This window comes from Lynx canadensis, chromosome C2 (assembly GCF_007474595.2).
Source record: "Lynx canadensis isolate LIC74 chromosome C2, mLynCan4.pri.v2, whole genome shotgun sequence".
NCBI lineage: Eukaryota > Metazoa > Chordata > Mammalia > Carnivora > Felidae > Lynx > Lynx canadensis.
The window spans coordinates 155,744,275-155,767,730 of record NC_044311.2 but is presented as its reverse complement, the minus strand read 5'-3'; the positions used below and the strand labels follow the sequence as shown (position 1 = coordinate 155,767,730).

The 23,456-nt window shown below is 54.4% G+C and overlaps 1 protein-coding gene across 5 annotated transcripts in view; it reads right to left on the bottom strand.

The window, feature by feature from the left end:
• PKNOX1 (PBX/knotted 1 homeobox 1) overlaps nt 1-23,456 on the bottom strand; it is a 59,848-nt gene that overhangs the window by 11,088 nt on the left and 25,304 nt on the right. For 3 of the 5 annotated variants that reach the window (XM_030328867.1, XM_030328866.1, XM_030328868.1), the window contains 8 exons: nt 22,928-22,995; nt 21,198-21,305; nt 17,672-17,799; nt 14,489-14,660; nt 12,553-12,723; nt 8,182-8,281; nt 7,146-7,243; nt 662-790 (listed from right to left, as the gene is read on the bottom strand). In XM_030328867.1, coding sequence (XP_030184727.1) covers nt 662-790; nt 7,146-7,243; nt 8,182-8,281; nt 12,553-12,723; nt 14,489-14,660; nt 17,672-17,799; nt 21,198-21,248 — 849 coding nt within the window. In that variant the 5' untranslated portion in view covers nt 21,249-21,305; nt 22,928-22,995. The remainder of the gene's footprint in view (nt 1-661; nt 791-7,145; nt 7,244-8,181; nt 8,282-12,552; nt 12,724-14,488; nt 14,661-17,671; nt 17,800-21,197; nt 21,306-22,927; nt 22,996-23,456) is intronic. The other 2 variants (XM_030328870.1, XM_030328869.1) reach the window with 2 other exon arrangements.

Genomic DNA, 23,456 nt, shown 5'->3' with positions numbered 1-23,456 from the left:
GGGCGGTCACTCCTGGAAGCTGCTCCGGGCCACACGCCTCCCGCAGGTTCAGGGGCACGCGGACTGAGGGTGTCCCCCGCTGAACGGAGCAGCAAGTATGTGCTTCCCGGGAGGGGACACCTTGCGGAGACGACGTGGCCGTGACCCAGGGGAGGAAACAGGCGCACACACACAACGTGGATGGGCTGGTGCTGCCTGTGGGCCCCACTCTGTGTCACGTGCTCCCCACTCCGTCCACATCGCGATCTTCGACCTTCCCACCTCTTCCTTTCAAGTCCAATACGTGCGACATCGCGCTGTCTGCCCAGGCTTTGCCCCGACCCAGCCTCTGCCTGCCCGCCTCCCTAACTGACCTCACCCCACCTCACCCCGTCATCACTCACGGGGAGCTGGCTCTCACGCACGCACGGGATTGACGTGAGCTGGAAGTATTCCCTTTTCACCAGGGGTGCCCTCCTGTTTAAGTCACTTGAGGGGGTGGCCTCCGGGTTTTGGTAACCCTCCTTCCGCCCCATACTCCACCCCGACGTTTAGACGATCGCCAAAAGACCGATACTCCACGCCGGGCCTGCTCGCGCAGACCAGCACATCTTTCGCGGGAAGTGCGCCAGAAAGCAAGCAGCTCGGGTGCGGCTAGCAGTGCGGTCACTTGCGTTCTTACCCCTATGTGCTGAAAGAGCCAAGATCTCATCACGTTGGTGGCATGCTTCGGCAAAACGCCCCTTTTGTTCTTAGCTGAGCCGTCATCTTGATGCAAGATGCTGAGATCTTGGTTTAACTGTAACTGGAGCTTTGAAACAATTGAAAAGAAAATGTTAGAAAGCACAGAAAATTATGACACATCCAAGCGGCTCAGGACTTCAGATGGAGACGATAACCAAAGATCTACGGATAAATGGCTTGTCGATAGCAGGGGCACGTGCACTGGAGCGGGTGCAGGCTATTCGGGGCGGGAGGAGGATCCCGGGGCATCGTCGCCACGGGCACGGCTGTCTCGCTGTCGTGGCCCCTCATCTGGCGAGGCAGGTGACACGGGCACCGACAGGTCCCCGGGGTCACTCCCCTGTCGACATGCCAACCCCACGGCCCTCTCATCCACTGCCCGTTTTCGCCTTGCGCCCTCTGGCAAGGGACGTGATAAAACACCGCTCTCCCAGCCGAGAGAGCTGTCAGGCAATCACCAAGAACGGGCAGGAAGGCTTGAGGGCTGGAGAGGGCCCGTGGGCAGAGCAGGGGGCAAAGGCACACACAGGAGCAGACAGAAGCATCGCAGAGCAAGGGACGAGGGACCGCCGGTGGCCCAGACGCCTCCGCAGCCACGACCGATGCCCCCACCCCCCGCGGAGAGCAGGGAACACGCTCTGTCCGTTGCCTTTCAAAAGGAAGGACGGGCAGGGCACCGCTGACACGAATGTCCTGCACACAAACGAAAGAGAGATCTGATGTCTGTAAGGACAGGCCTCAGGCCCCGGCAGGTCCCAGGCGCCGCACCTGATGCCCAGCACGCCCGTGGGGACGGTGGCATCAGTGTTCACGACGTGGGCAGGGGACGAAAGCGATCACCACTCACCAGGGCCTCACACACACACAGCAGAGACCTCTCTACTGTTACACTTGAATTGAGAACTTATGTATGAAACAGACTCCACAAGAAAACGAACATCAACTTCAATATGATGCATTCATAGACACAGTTGATTTACCATGACCTGAGCCGAAGTTAGATGCTTAACTGACTGGGGCACCCAGGCGCCCCCACAGACACAGTTTAAAGGATTTGGAACTCGGGGCGCCTGGGTGGCCCAGTCGGTTAAGCGTCCAACTTTGGCTCAAATCATGATCTCACTGTTCATGAGTTTAAGCCCCGCGTCGGGCTCTGTGCTGACGGCTCAGAGCCTGGAGCCTGCTTTGCATTCTATGTCTCCCTCTCTCTCTGCTCCTGCTCTGCTCGTGCTCTCTCTCTCTCAAAAATAAACATTAAAATTTTTTGAAAAAAAAGAAAGGATTTGGAACTTTATTTTGGAGAGGTCACCGTATTATCTGTGCTCCCTCTGGATTTATATCATTTTGGATACATTCTTTAAAAGCCTCAACAATATCATCTAAACAGAATTTATGACTTAAAGGAGACGTTAAGACACTGACTGTACCTAAAATATTTTAAAACCAAAGATTATTATCCAGGCCATAAGAGTTTTCGGAAACGGGTTTCCTTGTCGGGGGCTGAAAGCGGGTGGTGTCGCGCGCCCTCTCCGTGCTCCTACGTGTGCACGGGGAAGAGTGGGAAGTGAACCTCCAGTAGGAGTTCCCAGGCACCAGGGGCCAAACTTTAGCTCGTCTGCCTTATTTGTCTCAATTAACGTGTAATGTTCCTCACGAAGCTTGACATGGGCTCAGTGTCGCTTTTCTTGTGCAGGGCTGAAGCAACCGTGGGCTCAGAAACAGGCCCCCCACGGATGGCGTCCACGGGGTCTGAGAGGGCCGGCGAGGCTGCGTGAGGAAGCAGACCGAGGGCCTCGGAACAGAGCAGCCGCTGGCCCTGCGGGGCTCCAGCAAGGCCAGGGACTGGACAGGAGGGGGTGAAAAGCCTAGGAAACTGGCCGGAAGTTTGCTCAAGAAGCAGAGACAGCCCCGGACCCTCCCCGTCATTCTCCGCAGATGACCCATCTGTCCCCCGGCCCGCAGGAGACGGAGGACGTGTTGAGCGCAGCTGGACGGTGGGAGTGAGGGGCAAGGAAAGCCTCCACACGACACGGGAGACCCCAGCCCGACCCCGCCCCTGCCGCCAGGCCTGTGCCCCGAGCGAGAAATCTGAGAGCCCTTCTCTGGAGTCACCGAGTGAAGAAGACGCTCCGAGGCCGGCCAACGGAGAGGCCCGCTTGCCGCGGCCCGCGCCCGACGCGCACCCAGTGGCTTCCTAGCGGCTCAGGTTCCGAGGACAGGCAACTGTCCCCAAACATCTGAAATCCTCCATCTCACGGAACTGGACAGGGCTGGGCTGACGAAATTAGTCGGGCAGAGAAAGACAGACATCGTATGGCCTCACCCGTATGCGGACTTTAAGAGACAAAACAGGCGAACCGAAGGAAAGCCAGAATAACGTAAGAATAGGAACGGGGACAAAACAGAAGAGACTCTTAAATACAGAGGACAAACAGAGGGCTGCCGCAGGGGCTGTGGGAGGGGCGATGGGCTAAATGGGGAGGGGCCGTTAGGGAATCTCCTCCTGAAATCACCGCTGCACCACATGCTAACTAACTTGGACGTAAATTAAACATAAAATAATATTGATAATAATTTTAAAAATAAATGAAAGTCTCCATCACAAAAAGCAGACACCAGCGGGAACGAACGTTGAGGCACAGAGGGAAGAGCGAGAACACAGAAGCTAGAGACAACTGCAGCCACCCTTGGGCCAAAAACGGGAGCTTCAACGCAAAGCACAGAGGCCGAGGAGGGTCTGGAAAATCCCTGCTCTGCTGAACACTTTGAACTTCGAGGACGGGGCGGAAGGCGGTGGGGGGAGGGGGCGCGGAGAGAAAAGTAAGTCTCTGAGAACGAGACAATGGGAGCACAAACACACGGAAGTCCAGAGACTCTGTTCGGAGGGTCCGACGCTCGGTTAGCAAAGGCTCTACAAGGAGACTGTGCGTGCCGGGGAGGGGGCAGGGCCGTCTCGGGAGACTCCGAGCACACGTCCCCGACCCAAGGACACGAGGTTGTGGGACTGCACTGCAGCAGCACGGAGGAGAGAAGCATCCGACGGGAGACAGAAGATGCTGGCCTCTTCCCCGGGCGATGTGGCCACGAGGGCACAGAGACGCCGTGGCCTCCAGCCCCGGTGACGGTCATCTGCATCCCGGAGCTGCACTTGGACACGGATTGCATCACGAGACCGAAATGAAGTCATTCTCAGGTTTGCAAAGTCTCAACAAAATGTACCTCCCAGCGTATTTCCTCTGGATGTTTTCAAAGTGGGGAATAAAGCTAAGAAAGCAGAGGTACACGCTCCAAGAGAGGGGACTCCTGAAGGTGATGTCAAAGGAAAGTTCAAGAACATGCCCTGTGCCTGGCCCAGAGAGAGACGAGCCCCTGCGAGCAGGAGACGGAGAGCTTCTGGGGGCACACAGCTCCGATGTGCCTTCTGGAAGGCAGGGCGTAGGGGGATCAGCACGAGGGTGTCGGCCACGGCCCCACGAGCACTCGGCCAGGGGACTCAGCAAGGCAGCGGTTCACTCGGGCAGAAGCAAACACGTGACCCAGAAAAGTGCTGTGATCACAGTTACACACTCAGCTCGGCACAGACCCGTATTTACCCAGTCAGGGTAACATTAAAACCGAGCAGGGGTGTGGCCACAAGGCCAAACACACACGGAAGATGGGGGAAAGCCAGAGCGAGCAGGGGCTCCTGCCACGACAGCGAGCCCAAAGCAGGTGTGTAAGGGGTGACTTAGTGTTTAGAAACGGGGAGGAAGACAGCAGAAGGAACGACTGTAAGATCAGGAAGCAGGTGCCTGACACGAGAGGCGGGAACAGCGGGCGGGAAAGGTGGCGGTTTGCTCCAAGCCTCTCAGCACCCTTGACGCTGAGCTGGGCACGCAGCTCGATATAAACTTGATTTATATCAAAGCAAAGTGAGTTAAAGAGTAGAATGGAGGCAAAAAACCTTGTCACAGGCCAACCAACAGCAAAACCCTAAAATATACAAATAACGATCGTACAAATAGACTCTCCCAGGAAAGGAGAGGAGATCAATGAAATCCCCTGGTTACTTCTCTTTTCTCAAAAAAATGTTTTTAGGGGCTCCTGGGTGGCGCAGTCGGTTAAGCGTCCGACTTCAGCTCAGGTCATGATCTCGCGGTTCGTGGGTCGAGCCCCGTGTCGGGCTCTGTGCTGACAGCTCGGAGCCTGGAGCCCGTTTCGGATTCTGTGTCTCCCTCTCTCCCTGCCCCTCCCCTGTTCATACTCTGTCTCTCTCTGTCTCTCAAAAACAAATAAATGTTAAAAAATTAAAAAAAAAAAAAAAAAAACACTTTTAGAAGCATAAACACCTTTCCATAGAGACGCCCTACGAAGAGGGCAAATCCCACCTCCTGACGGGCATTAAGTCAGAACGCGGCCCGTGGTGGCGGACTCTCTCCTGGGCGAGTGTGGCCGTGTTAAAATCCCCCGTGTGTGCACCCGAGACCCAGCCAGACACTGGGCAGGACGGGGCGTAGGGGGCAGCACGGGGGCGAGCGTTACGAGGGCTCAGCCGTGACGGCCACCGCACTGCCGCTGAGATTCACCTGGGGGTCATACTGGCCAGAGCAACCACGTGAGCCGTGACAGTGACCAGACGGACCGTGACAGTTTCCGACACAAGAACAGACCCCGTCATCGGTAAGTTGTCACCCTGATTATCTGCAGCCCAGAAAGAACCAGCCCCACCCCCCAAAAAAGGAAAAAGAAAGAAAGGAGCCCAGAGCAGCCCAAACAGCTACAAAAAGAAAATCGTATGCACCACCTCATCCAAAGCACCTGCACCCAAGCCCTCGGTCAATCTGGTCACTCTTCCGTCAGAAACCCGGGCAGCCCGTGTCTCTGGCCTCCCAGCCCTGCTGACCTAGAAGCCATACATGGAGGAGGGTGACGGGGAGGGGACAGGCGCACGGTGGGCTACAGGGCCACGAGGACCGGAGCAGAAACAGCTCACAGGCAGCAAGAAAGGGGGCTGCGTTCGCCAGCCCGCCTCATGGGGCTGGGGGGGCGTCACAGGTGAGAGTCTGTGTGAGAAGGGGTTGCGCTGAAACACACATTTGCTAGTTAAACTAGTCCTCTGTGTGTCTAAGAAAATTCAGTTAAGCAGCAACTTCCTTCTTAAGCATCAGGACAAATAAACCTCTTCTCCAGAAGGGAGGCAGCGGACTCTAAGGTGTCTTTCTCTAAGAGCGGTTCACGCTGGCACTGGGACGCGCTCTGCCGACCAGGCGCCGCCCGCGTTCACGGCTGTGGCACACGGGGAGCTCCAGGGACAGCGGGCTGGATGGGGAGCCCAGGTACAATGCTGCTGGGGTCTAGCTCCTCCTCTACCCCTCGCGGGCCCAGATGACACGGCCCCCAAGCCCAGCTCAGCTCTGCCCGTGAAGTGAGAGGCGGTAAGTCCCGGATGGGCCGGGCCAGCCCCCGCCGCCCAGGCCCTCTCACATCTGCTACCTGATTAAGGGAAACACGAACGTCCCCAAGGCTGGGCTGCCAGTTGTCAGTAAGGCTGCAGGAAACATCCGTGCTTCCAGGAAACAACGAATCTACGTTCTTAGTGTGAGCTGCTAACAGAAACGTGGTCTTTCTGACTTAAACCGAGCTGCGTGTAAATAACAAGACTGTACGTGTACACGTGTGTGTGTGTGTGTGTGCGTGTCTCCACAACTTAAAGGGGGCGGGCAGCCCACCAAGTTCAGCCTCCCCTACCACAAAGGCACGGAGGGCGTAGGTCGACTGCAAGGTCACAGCGCGTAACAGCATTTTCACCTGCTGCTTCTGCCCCTGAAGCAGCGGCCTCCTGTGCTCTCGAAGCTGGTGTTCCCCAGGAGGCTGGGGGGGGGGGGGGGGGGGGGGGGCGCCAAGTGGGGGGTGGTGCCTCACTGGGCGCCTTGGAGCGGGGCAGGGGCAGCCCCGGCTCAGCTCTCCCCTCCGGTGGGTGGGCGGATGTGAAGCAGGCACCCCGGCCACCCCACCGGCCACCCGAGGGCGAGCCTGAAGCGGTGCTCTGGCCCATCAGGTGCTCAGCAGGAAGGCCTCCGCAGGGTCTGAAAGACCTGCCTGCTGGGTCCGCTGTGAACCTCCACAGGGGCGGGAAGAGTGCGTCTACACTGCCTCAAGTCTCCGGATCCAGAGACAACTACACCACCCGATGCTAAACTGGACAACGGGGTTGCTCCGGGGAAGGGGTTATGGAGGACCTTTCTGCCGCTCCTTCGGACTTTCTGGACTTTGCACCTTTCTTACGGCAAAGGAAACGGGGAGGAAAACAAGAAACGGGGCTGACACTGAGCTGAACTGGGGACTGGCACGGTCTTCAGGCAGAGGAACACCCACGCCTGGCTCTCCCGTGCCCGCACGGCCCCGCTCGCCCCCAAGCCCTCCCCCAGGAATGGCACACGCACCTGGGAGTTCTGGATCCTGATGGTGCCGGGCGACAGGGCTTGCGTCACCACCTGGCCTTGAGGAGTGACAACCGTGACAGGCTGATACACCGTGCCACCTCAGGAAGGAAGAGATCAAAACGCTCTTGAGTCTCAGTGATAGAAAACCACATTCTCGATACACTCAACGTACATCATGAAAGGAAAACAAATCTCTGGTCTGACGACGTTTTTAAGCCACGTCGAAGGATCAGTACCCCGCTGGCGGACTTGTCACTATAAACTATTAAAACGACCCTCCCGGATGAGTCGCGCCCCAGGAGGGGGGCGGGGGGCGGGGCACCGGGCAAGGGGCAGCGAGGCGTCCCATCGCCAGGGCGCTGCCAGCCGGGGTGGATGCTGCAATTCGCTTTCTTTTGCTCCATTTCCCCCACAATCGGCACATGTTAAGGGACTTGGCCAAGGGGGCTAAGTCGTTTTCATCACAGTATTCTGTTGCTCGAACGTGCTTCCATCCTCCTTTGGAAGCTTCCCTTCGCACTATCGTGTGAGGGTTTCTCCCCGCCCTGCGCGCCCCGATTCCGTCCTCACGATGGCTTTGTATCTGCGATGCGGGAGACGCCCCAGGGACCTGCAGACTCTGTCCCCTTCCCGCGATGATTTCTGCCGTGCAAGTAACACCAAGGCTAAGAGGGAGTTTTGTTTGTTTGTCAAACATTAAGGGCACGACTTAAGGTTTCCCAGATGCTGCCAAGAGTACAATTAAAAACTACGTTATCTGCAAATTACAACTCAGTTTTTGCTATATATTTTCAACTCCCATATAAAACCCTTCTTCCCCAAAGTTTTTGGTAGGGACGCACAACTTGCATAAAATATCTGTTACTGAGAATGAAAACAAGAGACGGGCCTTCAATTCTAAGAGGTCTAGTCTTGCCACCCCTGTCTCAGGAACCGGCGTTAATCAGCAATTGCACTGACGGGCTTCTCCGTTCTCATAGAAAGGACTTTTGCACAAAAGCTCAAGGAAAGAGTGTCCTTTTCTCGGTCGGCATACCTGCCACTGTTGCCATGGTGACGTTCCCCTGCTGCAGCGCGGATGCGGGCACCACGATTCCTTGGGGGCTGAGGGTGCCTGAGATGGCACTCTGAATCTGCTGTGAGTCAAAAACACACGGTGAGCAGTGAGCGGAAACACAAAAGCCACGTTTAAAACTTTAAACCACGTGGCATGGTGCCACCACCAGTGAAGGCCAGGTGCTCGAGACAGAGACGCAGAGGACAAGCCTTCCGGAAGGCGCGCCTTCCTTATCTGCAAACCAAGAGACCCCAGACTGACCCGCTATTAAATACGACCGTCGGCACCGAGATTCCAGCTTCGACCTGGCTCCCAAACGGTCATCTTTCGTCTCATCATATTAGACTCGCCTCGAAGCCCTGGAGGCGTGACGAGGAAGGCCGGGAGGACCTAAGGTCATCGCACAGCCTTCCCACTCCGTTGGCTCACTCTAGAGCTTTCCAAGAACCAGAGTCCCCGTACAGATGACGCCACAGGCTCAGGAGGCTCCACGTGGTGCCAGAGAGTCACCTGCGGCCGCGGCCAGCTCTGTCCCCTCACCAGAGCACGGAGCACATCGGCGTCCCCCCTCCCCCCGCCCCCGCCCCGGGTGTTCAGGTCCGTAGAGTGCTAGGTCTGGGCCTGGCCTACAGCCAGTTGCACAGAAAGAGCGTAAGACCACATCAAGATCCCAGCCATCCCAAGTCAGGTACAAATGGGCTGTGACGGCTGGGGCAGGTGGCCGGGAAGGGGGCTCTGTGCCGGGCGTCGAGGCACAGGGTCTGGCACACCACCGGCACGCAGGTATTTGAGCAATTAGATGGCATCGGTGCGAGAACCCGAAGACGATTACTCTGCAGGCTGCCGCACCGATCCGAGTGCGTGTCCGAGCTTTGGTAGGGACACACAGCATCTGCCACATGAACTTGGTCAGAATAAAAATTAATTCATCCAAATCAAATATCCAAGCTCCCACATGAAGGACCTAGAAGAAGAGGGACAAAATGAAACCAAAGCAAGCAGAAAGAAGGGAATAATAAAGATCAAAGCAGAAATCGATGAAACTGAAAATAGAAAAACAACAGAGAACAGCCAATGAAGAAAAGAGCTGGTTCCCTGAAAAGATCAATATACTGACAAACCTGCTAAGACAGGAAAAAAGAGAGGTGACAAGTTACCAGCACCAGGAAGGGGACGGGGGGGGGGGGGGGGGGGGGCACCACAGGGCCTGCAGACGCCGACGGCGGGAGGGGCTCTGGCGACAACTGGGCACAAACACATGTGACGTCTAGACGGAAGCCAACACGAAACACACCATCCCAACAGCCCGGTAACTGTTGCGGACGCGGAATTTGTAGCTCGAAAACTCAGAAAAGAAACCTCCAGGTCCAAGTACTGTCATTGGAGAATTCTATCAAACACATAACGAAGAATTCACACCAATTCTACATAATCACTTCCGGAGAACAGAAAAGGAGGGAATACTCTTCATCTCATTTTGTAAAGTCGTATTATTCTGATACGAAACCTTGGCAAAGACTGTAACAAAAAAGAAACCACAATCAGTATGGACACGCAAACGTCTCACAACATACAGCAAACAGAATTCGGGAACCTATATAAAAAGAATTAATGTGCTGAGACCAAGGGGTATTTATTCCAGGAATGTGAGGCTTGTTCAATATTCGAAAAATCAAGTAACGTGATCTACGTCCATGTTAACAGAAAAAAGGAGAAAAATGACATAATCACATCAATTCATGCAGGGAAAGCATTTAAAAAAATTCAACATAATAAAAAAAAAAAAAAAAACTCTCCGGAAAAAAAAAAAAAACAGGAATAGAGGGGAACTTCCTCAACTTGATGAAAAGCATCGAGAAAAAACCTTCCAGTAAAATTATAATTAACAGTGAAAGGCAGGGGCACCTGAGTGGCTCAGTCGGTTGAGTGTCCGACTTCAGCTCAGGTCATGATCTCATGGTTCGTGGGTTCAAGGCCCACATTAGGCTCTGTGCTGACAGCTCAGAGCCAGAGCCTGGAGCCTGCTTCAGAGTCTGTGTCTCCCTCTCTCTCTGCCCCTCCCTCACCCGCACTCTGTCTCTCAAAAATGAATAAATGTTAAAAAAAATTTAAAAAAAAAAAACCAAAACATTGGAAGGCAGAATGCTTTCCCCCTAAGACTGGGAACAGGGCAGGACATCCACTCCCACCAGCTGTATTCAAGATAGCACTGGATGTTCTAGACAATGCAGCAAGGCAAGACAAGGAAATAAAAAGCATATAGATCAAGAAGGAAGGAACGGACTATTCCTATCTGCAGATGATACAACTTAACAAGTAGGAAAGCCTAAGGAATCTATGAGAAGGACCTCCTAGAACTAACAAGTGAGTTCCGCAAGGTCGCAGGATACGAGACAGACACACAAAAATCAACTGTATTTCTAAATACTAGCCGGGACACTGAAGTCAAAGCTAGAATACCATTTATGATTGCTCAAAAAAATACTCAGGTGTAATTCTAAAAACACACGTGTAGGACTTATAAGACAAAACGCTGATGAAAAAATCACAGAAGAGTAAATAAATGGAGAGACATATCATGGTTGGCGGACCAGAAGAGCCAACACAGGAAAGATGCCGATTTGCCCCGAAACGATACACGGGCTTAATGCCATTCCTGTCAAAATCTCAGTAACGTTGTTTTGTAGATACAGACAAGATCACTTCAAAATTTACACGGAGAGGAACTAGAATAACTAAAACCATTTTGAGAAAGAAGAATAAAGGGGGACGATACAGTCCACCCCGATCTGAGACTTACCAAATAGCTCCAGTAACCACGGCTACACGGTGGGAATACATCCAGCAGTGTGACAACAGAGGGGACAGAAACAGACAGACACAAACAGACCGGCATTGTGACAGTGTCACAAAAGCAACTCAACGGAGGAACTTCCGGAAGCAGCCTCCACCTAAACCCTCACACTTCGTACAAGAGTTAACTCAAGATGGGTCGCGGACCTGAGTGTGAAACACACAGCTTGCAGAAAAAGGACTGGAGAAAATCTTGGGGCTCCAGGGCTCGGCAGAGTTCTCAGACTCACCACCAGAAGCACAGCTCATCAAAGGAAGAGCTGATACGTGGGACTTGATCAAAATTTAAAACGTTTGTTCTGCAAAAGACCCTGGGAAGAGGATGAAAAGATCAGCCACGGACTTGGGAGAAAATATTTACAAACCACATAGCCAATAAGAGACTCGTATCTAGAATACCCTCAAAACAACAGTTAAAAAAAACCTAGAAAACGGGCAAAAGACACGAGCAGACGTTCTACCAGAGAGGATCTCCAGATGGCAACTAAGCCCACGGAAAGATGTCGGCGCCGTCAGCCATCAGGGAAGTGCAGATTACGACCACACGGACCACCGCCTGCCACCAGAACGGCTCAAGGGCACCAGTGCTTCCTGTGGGTGGACCTTGAGGCCACTGCGCTCCGCAAAATACGCCAAACACAGAAGGACAAATACTGTAGGATTTCCCTTACATCAGGTGCCCAGACGAATCAAATCCATAGACACAGAAAGTAGAATGGTGGGAGCCAGGGACTGCGGAGGGGAGAAGGGGGAGTTAGTCGTTAACAGGGACAGGCTTCCAGTTTGAGAACGTGGGAAGTTCTGGAGACGGAGGGTGGGGACGGTGGCACGACAGTGTGGACGTGCTTCAGCCACGGACCTGTGCACGTAAAAACGGTTACGATGAGGGGCACCTGAGGGGCTCGGCCGGTTGAGGGCCGACTTCGGCTCAGGTTGCGAGCTTGCGGTTCACGAGTTCGAGCCCTGCGTCGGGCTCTGTGCTGACAGCTCGGAGCCTGGAGCCCGCTTGGGATTCTGGGTCTCCCTCTCTCTCTCTGCCCCTCCCCCACTCATACTCTGTCTCTGTCTCAAAAATAAATTAAAACGTTAAAACAAATTTTTAAATGGTTAAGATGGCACATTTATGACATGTGTACCTTACCACAATTTTGAGAAATAATGAACAAAAAACATATTTTGAAAAAGAAGGAAAGAAGTGAACGGTACTCTATCCCCCAGAAGGATGGGACCCGGGGCACGGTACACAGACCGAGGCCTCACTTCAGTGAGTGCGTGATGCCCGGAGGGACTGTCTTTCGGGCTTGAGGGAATTCACTGCCAGCCCAGGTCAGGCTCAGAGCTCTAGAAACCTCTCTGGGCAGGACGGCTGTAGACAGCCCAGACGTTCTGAAAGGGCTGTCGGTCTCCGGACTGACAGTGACGAGCAGCCGTCCGTCCCCTTGCAGACAGGACGGTAACCGAGGAGCAGCAGAGTGGGGCCCAAACATACGTAAATACCTGGGACTGGACGGGGGAGTACGGGCTTCCAGGCTCCCCGCTCAGGAGGGTCTCACTGTTCATTTTCGTCTTTAGACAAGCAATATAGCGACTGCAGAAGTCTTTGCAGAGCTCGTTAACCTTTTCCAGCTCAAGAAGATGAATGCGCAAAACCTGGATTGCTTTCACCATCTAGAAGCAGAGACAACGAAGGCTCTCAGACAAGCAGGCAGGAGCACAGCGGCCCATTGGTGTCACCAGCACAGGACCGCTCCGTGACTGGCCCGAGCCGCGTCGCCACGACCGTCTGCACCGCCGGGGACACAAGGGGAGCGACGTCAGAAATCGGGCCAAACAGTAAGTCACCCCGGCGCCGCTGACCTTCCGTACTTCAGCTGCATCCGGTGCGTGGGGACCCAGATGGTCCCAGGGCCGCCCTCGGGGAGTCGCTGCAGCGGGAGACAGCAGGGCCTCGGCCCGGCCCCACGGCCGACCCGCAGCACAGCCAGCGAGGTGCTCACCTCCCGCTTCTTCGTCTGCAAACGGGGAGGGGTCCGTGCCCACCGCGTAGGCAGCTCTTCATTTGGACAAAACCCCAGTTAACCGACTCTGCCCTTTACGGATTGTGCTTTCGGTGTCGAGCCCGAGAACTCCCCGCCCAGTGCCAGATGCGGGCTTTTACGATTTTCCCAAAAGTTTCACAGTGACTGTGTCAAGTCGCTAAGTTCTGGAGTCGCCTGCCCCACAGCGGTAGACAGCGGCCTCAGATGGAAACCACCACTTGCCGGGAATCCACAACCCGGAGCCCAGCCCCTCCCCCTGTGACCTGGCTGGCAGTAATTCACGGGTATTTGTGGACCGAGAGTGACCACGAACCAAACCCTGCCGGGCCCTGTGCTCGAACGCCGGTCAGGAGAGCCCGGGGCCACTCTGGCTGTACCGCGGCCCACGCACCGATGGCTGTATGACAGAGATTCAGAGGCGGAGAGAGCTTCTGAGTCTCACCCCAAGAGGGCGGGCACTGCTAGTCCCATTTCAAAGATGAGGAGACTTACTCGAGGTCGGACAACGCACCACAAAATCCAGTAGGCAGTGAGGGCTGGATGTACAACGAGAAACTTAAAGAGCAACAAAGCTGCGGGCAATTTATTCAGGGAAAAGTTTTCTAAGGATGCTTTTCTGCTGCTAAGGGCCCTGACTAGGGGCTCGGGGCTGGGAGTTAGCGTGCTCTACGGAAACCCGGTGAAGGGGCAGGCCCCCGGCCACAGGCTAACGGTTCTCCACCAGCACGGACGGGCCCCACTCCCTCCGGGTCCGGCACTGACGTTCACGCCAACAAAGCGTCCGCTCCCTTGAGAAAGCACACACAACCCTGAACCTCGGGGCCGGAGCTGGAGGGAGGGCGCCAAGGTGAGACCAACTGGCTTCGAGCAGAAAGGCCGAGGGAAGCAGCGGGGAGCCTGGGAGCCCTCTGGTAAGCCTGCCTCGCTCCGTTCACGGGCCTCCCCGAGCGCACGTACAGCCCTGCCTCCCGCCACAAATACCAGCCTCAAGACTGAGCATGAGGTCCATCTGTCTCGGAGAAGAAGGTCGTGTGTCCGTGACCAGGGAGAGGCCAAGAACTGAAGCGGGGCCCAGACACGCTGCCCGAGCAGCCCAGCGCGTGAGCACGCCGACTCCGGGGGACGTTACAAATGCTGAGGAGAGAAGTGGGGCCCCGGCCCCTTGCGATGCAGGCTCAGGTCCCCTCCTCGGGTTCTTACATAAGGTCACTGGAGAAGCTGGACGACGTGGGGACACTGAGGTCACAGGTACAGGAAGCTATTTCACGAACTGTATGATGCTCCCCTTTAGCAGAACTACATCCTAAAGTTCCAATTGGAAGCTTAAAATTTATTGGTCACATTTGAAACTGGGAAGCAATAAGACGTAAGAAGAAAACGTTTCTTTTACTTACTAAATTGTCGGTTTCCGGGTCTTCGCAAAAGAAGGGTTTTCCTTCTTTCTCCTGCTTTCTTACAAAATTTTCAATATCTACATCAAAACTGGCAGAGGTCGTGCCTTCTGAGCCCTGGGTAGATTGTTCGCATTTTTCGAACAACAAAGCTAGTAGTGGAAACAGTGGATGCCTGGGGGGAGAAAAATTTTAAATGTACGTTCCACGTTTTCAGGAGAATATTTTAGCATGTACGATGCACTGGCTTATATAACAGCGCGGCTGAGAGACAGTTCCTGTACGAAACAACATCCACTCTAAAGCGGACAATTCAGTGGTGCTTACTATACTCACCACCAAGGCAATTTTATAACATTCTCATCGTCCCCCAAAGAAACCCTATCGTCATTAACAGCCACTCTCCATTTTCCCCCAAACCCCAGTCCCAAGCCGCTGCTAACCTACTGTCTGTCTCTACGGATTCGCCAGTTCTGGACATTTCGTATAAAAAGAATCACGGATGGGAGTGCAAACTGGTGCAGCCACTCTGGAAGACAGTGTGGAGGTTCCTCCAAAAACTAAAAACAGAACTACCCTACGACCCAGCAGTTGCACTACTAGGCATTTATCCACAGGATACAGGTGTGCTGTTTCGAAGGGACACATGCACCCCCATGTTTATAGCAGCACTATCGACAATAGCCAAAGTACGGAAAGAGCCCACATGTCCATCGAGGGATGAATGGATAAAGAAGATGTGGTACATAGATACAATGGAGTATTACTCGGCAATCAAAAAAGAATGAAATCTTGTCATTTGCAACTATGTGGATGGAACGGGAGGGTATTATGCTAAGTGAAATTAGTCAGAGAAAGACAAAAATCATATGACTTCACTCCTATGAGGACTTTTAAGAGACAAAACAGATGAACATAAGGGAAGGGAAGCAAAAATAATACAAAAACAGGGAGGGGGACAAAACAGAAGAGACTCATAAACATGGAGAACAAACTGAGGGTTGATGGAGGGGTTGTGGGAGGGGGGATGGGCTAGATGGGGGAGGGGCACTAAGGAATCTACTCCTGAAATCATCGCTGCACTATATGCTAGCTAATTTGGATGTAAACTTTAAAAAATAAAAAATTGGGGCGCCTGGGTGGCGCAGTCGGTTAAGCGTCCGACTTCAGCCAGGTCACGATCTCGCGGTCCGGGAGTTCGAGCCCCGCGTCGGGCTCTGGGCTGATGGCTCAGAGCCTGGAGCCTGTTTCCGATTCTGTGTCTCCCTCTCTCTCTGCCCCTCCCCCGTTCATGCTCTGTCTCTCTCTGTCCCAAAAATAAATAAACGTTGAAAAAAAAAATTTAAATAAAAAAAAAAAAAAATAAAATAAAAATAAAAAATTAGATAGATAGATAGATAGATAGATAGATAGATAAAAGGAACCACAGGATACGTGCCCTTTGGCCTCTAGCCTCCTTCACTTAGCGACACCGCTTTCAAGGACCATCCGTGCTGTACCGCGTATTGGTACGCCATTCCTTTTTATGGCTGCACGATGCTCCACTGTGTGGAGAGACCAGTTCTCCAGCTGCAAGTTTTACACTGAGATCTGTGCTCCGTCTTGAGTCAACTTCTGTATAAAACGTGAGATGAGGTCAAGGGTCTTCTTCCAGCAGGTGAACGTCTAACTGTTCCAACACCGTTTGTGGGAGGGGCTACCTCCACTCCACCGAACTGTGTTGGCACCTTTGCAAAGGTCACATAAATCATGTTTTTGCACACCTACTTCTGGGCTATCAGTGACGCTGATCCCAGCCCTTCACCAGCGTCACGACATCGTCATTACCGTAACACCCGAGTCAGCCTTGAAGCCTGACTCTAGTCTTCCTCTTCAACACTGTCTTAGCTGGTCTAGTTCCTTCATCTGCCATGTAAAATTTAGAACCGGCTTATCTATATGTACAAAAATATCCCGCTGAGACCTTAATCGCAATTGTGCTAACCCTGCAGCTGGATTTCAGGGGAAATGACATCTGTGCTGTGCTGACTCTTGCAATCCATGAGTATGGTATGCCCCACCACCTAGGTTCTCTCTGATTGCTTGCATCAGCATTTACAGTTTCCAGCATCAAGGGTCTGTGTTTTGTTAGGTCTACACCTGTTTTGGTACTCTTGTAAATGGTATTGTCTTTCTAATTTCCGTTTCCAATTGTATATTACTGGTATAGAAACAGGATTTGTTTCTGTGTGTTGCCCTTGTAACCTGTGACCTTATTAAACTCAGTCCTGGACATTTTTTGGTGGAGTCTTTGGGATTTTTGATGTAGACGATCGTGTTGTTGGTGCACAAAGCCAGTTTTCTCTCTCCCTTTCTCAGCTGGTATGCCTTTTCTTTCTTTTTCTTGCCTTACTGCGCTGGCTACGACTTCCATTACAGTACTGAACAGGGGGAGGCCGAGTGGACATCTCTGCCTTATTCCCAATCTTAACAGAAAACAGTCATTGGCCACTAAACATAATGAGAACTATAGATTTTTGGAGGTTGCCCTTCATCAGGTTAGGAAAGTTTCCCCCTATTACCACTTCGCTGACAGCTTTTAACCATAATTAGCTGTTGACTTTTCTGTGTCAACCGATACGAGCGTGTTGTGGGTCTCACTGGTTGAACTTTGACTAGTGAATCAGTCTTGAGTTCCTGGGATAAACTCTACTTGGTCACTGCAGGTGATTCTTTTTATACATCACTGAATTTCATTTGTTAATACTGGATTAACTATTTTTACGTGCAAGTTCGTGAGGCGCACTGGTGTGTACTTTTCCTTTCTGTATTGTCTGTGGCTTTAGTATCACGGTGATGCTCAATTCATAAGCTGAGTTGGAAAGCCTCCCCTCTTCCTTTTTCTGGAAGAGACTGTGTAGACTTGCTGTTTTTTTCTTCTTTATTTTTGGTAGGATTCCCCAGTAGAATTGTCTGGGCTTGAAGATTTCTTCTTGCAGGGTTGACTAAAATATAGATTTAGATTCCAAAACTTTTTTTTTAAGGTAGTAGGAATAACATCTTAATTCGAGAAACTGCTCACCCTAGTGGTTATCACACCATGCCTAATGCTCTGCCTAGCTGCCAGCTCCAGCATATTCCATCTAACAAGTTTCTCTGCTCCTCTTACCCCTACTAAAACCCACGCGCATCGCATCTCATCGCTACCTATAAATGGCCTGCTTGTCTGCGTCCATTGGCGTCTGGGAGCCCGCCGGGGGAGGGCTCACTCCTTCCACATCCGGTTCAGAGCAGTTGGGATCTTGCTCCGTTTTTAACTCTGTTACTACTTGCATCTGCGAAAGGAGGAGGAGAGTTTTTGTTACTAAACACAAAGTAAACTGCTACTAAGTATTCTCTTCTCAAGCAGAAACAAGAGGACTGGTAAAGCGGGAGACAGTTGGATGGCTGGCGAGAATCCATCAAAATTACCACCAACAAACCTCCTTTGAGTCTGACACGTTTTGCAAATGGCTAAAACAAAGGTTGAGTTTCCAAATCATCTTGAAAACTGAGGGCCGATATCTGTGAACTGCGTGTGATTTTCAAAAAATATGCCACCTCCAGAGTGCCGAGGGGATTAAGTCACCTTACTGTGTGTGTCTCTTCCTGCCCTAAACCCTCACACTGAGCAACATCACAGCTTGAGAGGTAGAAACAAACAGTCCAAACTCTTCCTATCTTGTCACGAAAACGAACGTAGTCATGGCAGGGCTGAAACGCTCCCCTATCTATTCTTAAATTTCAGGAATACATCATCTATAAACATTTTGAAAAAAAAGTCACTGTATTTAGAAAGTAAAGACTGGTGGTGTTTAAAGAAATAGCGTCTAGATATTATCATTTAAATTGCTTTAAACTGGGGCACCTGGGTGGCGCAGTCGGTTAAGCGTCCGACTTCAGCCAGGTCACGATCTCGCGGTCCATGAGTTCGAGCCCCGCGTCGGGCTCTGGGCTGATGGCTCAGAGCCTGGAGCCTGTTTCCGATTCTGTGTCTCCCTCTCTCTCTGTCCCTCCCCCGTTCATGCTCTGTCTCTCTCTGTCCCAAAAATAAATAAACGTTGAAAAAAAAAAATTAAAAAAAAAAAAAAAAAATAAATTGCTTTAAACTAAGGGGCGCCTGGGTGGCTCAACTGTTTGAGCCTCCAACTTCGGCTCAGGTCACGATCCCACGGTTTGTGAGTTCGAGCCCCGCGTCGGGCTCTGTGCTGATGGCTCAGAGCCTGGAGCCTGCTTTGGATTCTGTGTCTCCCTCTCTCTCTCCCACTTGCACTGTCTCTTTCTGTCTCTCAAAAGTAAATAAATAAATGTAAATTGCTTTAAACTAGCTATTTTGGTTTGTAACTTAGGTGAAAAGTCTTTAAATCCTTAAACATAAAGAATTCAGTTTACAGAAAAAAATTCCAACTTGCTGGGGGGCTCTGGGGGGCTCGGTCAGTTAAGCATCCGACTCCTGCTTTCGGCTCAGGTCATGATCTCAGTTGTTAGATGGAGTCCCAAGCCCGGCTCTGTGCTGACAGCACGGAGCCTGCTTAGGATTCTCTGCGTCTCTCTCCCTCTCTGCTCCTCCCCCGTCTCCCCCCCCCGCCCACCCCATCTCCCCACCCCCACCCCCGCCACCCCGCACCATGCACTCACTTGCTCTCAAAATAAACATTTAAAAAAAACCCTAAATTGCTGCAGTAAACTTGTAATTATCCAGGAGCAGATTACCAGTGCCCTCAGCTGCTTCAGGACCGGAACCCACCTGCCCTGCCGCCAGCTGCCATGACTCTGCGCCCCGGGGAAGCAGCTGGTGGGGGCACTCGGGGAAGGGGCTTGTCCCCAGGCAGGGAGAGAGCCTGCTCCCTGCCATGCGACCCCCCTGACAGCCGGGGGTAGTCGCCCGCCCACGAGGGAGCCCCCGTCCTGCGGTGCAGGCTCTGGTCTCTCCGTCAGCCCAGATGTGCAGGGAGACCTCCGTCCCACTGCCTTCAGATGGCGCAGCGCGCCTGGGAAATTGTTTCTCTCTTGAAAACACGAAGCAGTAAAGCAACTAACAAGCCCAATCGAACACAACCTTTCTGGAGGGAGATCCGACAGTATTATGAACAAGCGTCAAAAGATGTATTTCAGGTCTTTGGGTTTGTTTCTTTTTTTCTTTAATGGTCGAGAAGGAAGGGAAAGCTCGCTGTCCAAGTGTGGAGGGGAGGCAGAGCCACACCGTGGGACGGTCAACGCGTAACATAACGTTCACGAGTTTTGCGTGTCGTGGGAAAGAGCTTGGCTGTTAAAAGCGAGGCTCTGTCCCTCCCCGTGCCTGGCACTGCACAGGACACGACCCTATCAGGGCACCAGGACGCCCGCCTGCCCTGCGGGGGGAGGGGACTCCAAACAGGATCTGCCAGCAGGTGATCAGTGCCACAAAGGAGAACCAGGTGCAGGCAGGGAGGGAGCAGGGGGCAGGCTTGTTGGGGGGGGGGGGTGCCGGGGCGGGCAGGGGAGTCCTCCCAGGAAGGATTTGCGCAAAGACCTGCCAGACAGGAAGGCACTGGGCCCCCTGCTGCTTGAGGAAGAGCCAGGGCCAGGCCCAGGGCCACGGGGCAGGGATGCGCGGGAAAGAGGGGCAGAGGTGAGTGCGAGGGCGATGCGGGGGTCCCCCCCCCCCCCACTGCAGGGTTCAGCAGCGGGAGAGGAAGGGACAACCCCAGCTTGGCGTTTTAGAAACAAAATCACTTGGAAATATCGCGGGGCTTCCGGATGCAGAGAGCAGGCTGAAAGGGACCCCCCAACTCAATTCCTGTAAGAAAGCTCAGACCCCGAGACGTTTTTCAAAAGCCCGCAAAAACCAAGTCTGTGCCGCAGGAACCGAGCCAGGAAGGGCACGAGACCGGCCACCAAGGAGAGTCACGAGGGAGGCCGCCTCAGGCCCTGGGCGCCCACCTGGAGCCTCGCTGAGGCAGGGCTGTGACCTCATCTGGGAGAGGCCACCGAGCCTGATCAGTTGGCCGGGCCGCTAACTAGGATCTTCAAGTAGGGAGAAAAGAGAGCCTCTGGGCATCCCCGCACCGCCTCCTGAGCGCAGGAAGCAGGGGCAAAGGCAGGCTGGGAGGCCTTCGCTGCACGGGGCTCCAGGGCTCGAGGGAGACGGGGGTGGCCCCCCCCCCCTCCTCCCGAGCGCTTCGGGGCACACAGCACAAAACCCGGCCTTCCCGCAGCTGCAGCTGCGAAGGCAAGCCAAGGCCACGGACAGCGGGAGGGCGGTCAGGACTCCACCCACGCGGTGTCAGAGCCAGCCGTCCGGGCACAGCCGTGCGACGTGAGCAGACGGCACGGCCTCCGCGCCGCGCCGTCCATCGGGACGGTGCCCTCTGCCGCCCGCACCACGCCTCCCGCTGAGCTCAGCCACCTGGGGCCCGGCTTTTAGCAACGGCGCCCCGCTTTTCTTTGAAGGCAACAGGCCGCGCTAACACAGACACCAACAGGGCAAACCCCCGAGAAACCGTGACTCGGGGAGTCAAAAGCACCGGCGGCCTGCTGTCCCCGGGGGAAGCGACGCCAACAGCTCCACGGCTGGCCTCTCCGGGCAGCGACACGTGCGAGTCTCAGGGCGCACTTGAAGCTGGACCTGCAGCCCGATGAAACTGGACGAGACTACACACGGCGCCGGTCCCCTGGCGGCACTGAGAATGCAGAAGAAAGCCCCAGCTCTCACTTGTTGCCCGTCTTGGTAGCTGTCTATGCTTAGTGTCTGTGTAGCCATCATGGTTCATGGGTCTCATAGGAAAGCATCAAATCATCTTGCGTCAAAAGCAAATGGCATCTGGGGAGACAAAAACAGAAGAGCGTCGGTCAGTAACCGCAGAGCGCTCCGGGCCCCCCCTTCCACGGCACCCGGGTACTTCTCAAGAACGCGTACTTGCGCAGAGACGGAAACGCCACCCCGGCGGTGTCGAGAGCCGACCCCCCTCAGCACCACCCCACTCACTTAGCGGTCACGTGTTTGTCCCCGCCCCGGGCCCTGCCTGGCTCTCAGGTTTTAGCCACCTGGGTTCATTCATCCACTCAGCCAACAAGCATCTAGTAACCGTCTACACATGCAGGACGGCGCCGTGGGTCCTGGGGCACCGCAGCGAGTCGGTGAGGCTCAGCTTTCCTGGGGCAGCCAAGGCCGCAGGGGTGTGGGGGGGGGGGGCGGTGGCCACAAATACAGGGAATGTCAGGGACCACACGTGCAGCGGGGGGCAGGATGCAGGGCCAGCTCTCCCAGCCGGGTGACGGGGCGCCCTTCTGGCCACGCATCCCGGACACAGAGCCCAGTGACCGGGGGTCCGGAGACCGGACCTCAGACGGGAGCGGTGAAGGGCACTCCCCTAACACAGGTGTGATACACAGGCGGAAAGACGGTTCATTTACTTGAGGACAACATAAAGTGACTCGTTACAGCGACGGGGGGGGGGGGGGGGGGGCTAGGAGCACCTGCACTGTGGCATGGGAACCGATAACGTCCTGGGGCGGCTAGAGAGGCTCTGACAGCCCAGGCTGTGCCGACCAGGTCACGAGGTCAAGGGCACTATTCCGCTTGCTCTGCCCTAGCTCGGCCACTGAAGGTCACCGGGGGAAGCGACGCTCTGGGAGACTGTGCTCGCTGGAAAAAATCCAGTCGAAGACCAGCAAGCCGGGGGCGGAGTGAGAAGCACGTCCCGAGGCCCAGCCAGAAGGAGCAGGGTGTCCAGCCCACGGCCCGCCCCGGGGGAGGCTCTCCCGGGGGGCCGTGCTACCCCGAGGAGCCCGAGTAACAGGGCCTCCCCCCTGCCCAGGGAGCCGGCATGAGGTGGGGGCTCACGACGTGACCTCATGAAAAGCCAAGGGGCAAACGAGGTTACCCTCCTTCCTTCAGCAAAGGCTCCCGTCTCAAGCCCTGTCCTGTGCATTGGCGGAGCGTGGGTCCGGGGCAGACAGGCACAAACCGGTCACCGTGTACACAGATTCGGGTAGGGGAGCTGGGGCGGGGGGGGGGGGGGCACACAAACCAGTCACCGTGCACACAGGTTGTGGGGGAGAAGGGGGAAGACACAAACCATTCACCGTGCACACAGGCATCAGGAGGTGATGAGGTGAGGGCGACAAGGCAGGGACACGGAATACTTGGGGCAGGACCGCTAAAAGTGCCCGCGGGAGACACCCAGAGGCAGGGGGACGGGAAGGAGCCGGGTGCAGTGTGTCTGGAGGACAGCTAGCGTGGCTGGGCGGCGTGACAAAGGAGAAGGGGAAGGCAAGGGAGCGGGAGGCACAGGACCAGGTCCCACACACCCTCATGGGTCACAGTCCCCCGTGTCAGGGGGACAGGGACCCACGGGAAGGTCTGAGCAGCAGGGTGACGACACAGGGGCACAAGGACAGGTGTGCAGCCACAGACAGGCTGGGGGCCGTGGGGATTCCCACCTGAGCAACTGGCCGAGCAGAGCCACATGTCCCGGACTCAGCAGTTGGATCAGAGCAGGTTCTGTGGCCTGGGAGGAGAGAGCAAGAGTCGGGACATTTTAGGTTTGAGACGCTGCTCCTACAGGTTCCCAATAAATGAGTCTGTGCCAAAAACGCAGACTTGGTGGGGCGCCTGGGTGGCTCAGTCGGTTTAGCCTCCGACTTCGGCTCAGGTCATGATCTCACCGTCTATGAGTTCGAGCCCCGTGTCGGGCTCCGTGCTGACGGCTCGGAGCCTGGAGCCTGCTTCGGATTCTGTGTTTCCCTCTTTCTCTGCCCTCCCCCGCTCATGCTCTGTCTCTCTCTCTCAGAAATAAACATTAAAAAAAAGAAAAAAAAGAAGAAATGCAGACTTAGTGACCATCAAGCATGGCTGGTGCATGCAGGGGCTGAACAGCGTCCTCCAGGAGATGACCAAATCCCAGCCCCTGGGCCCTGCGAATGGGACCTTCTCTAGGAAATAGGGTCCTTATGTATGGAATTATGTGAA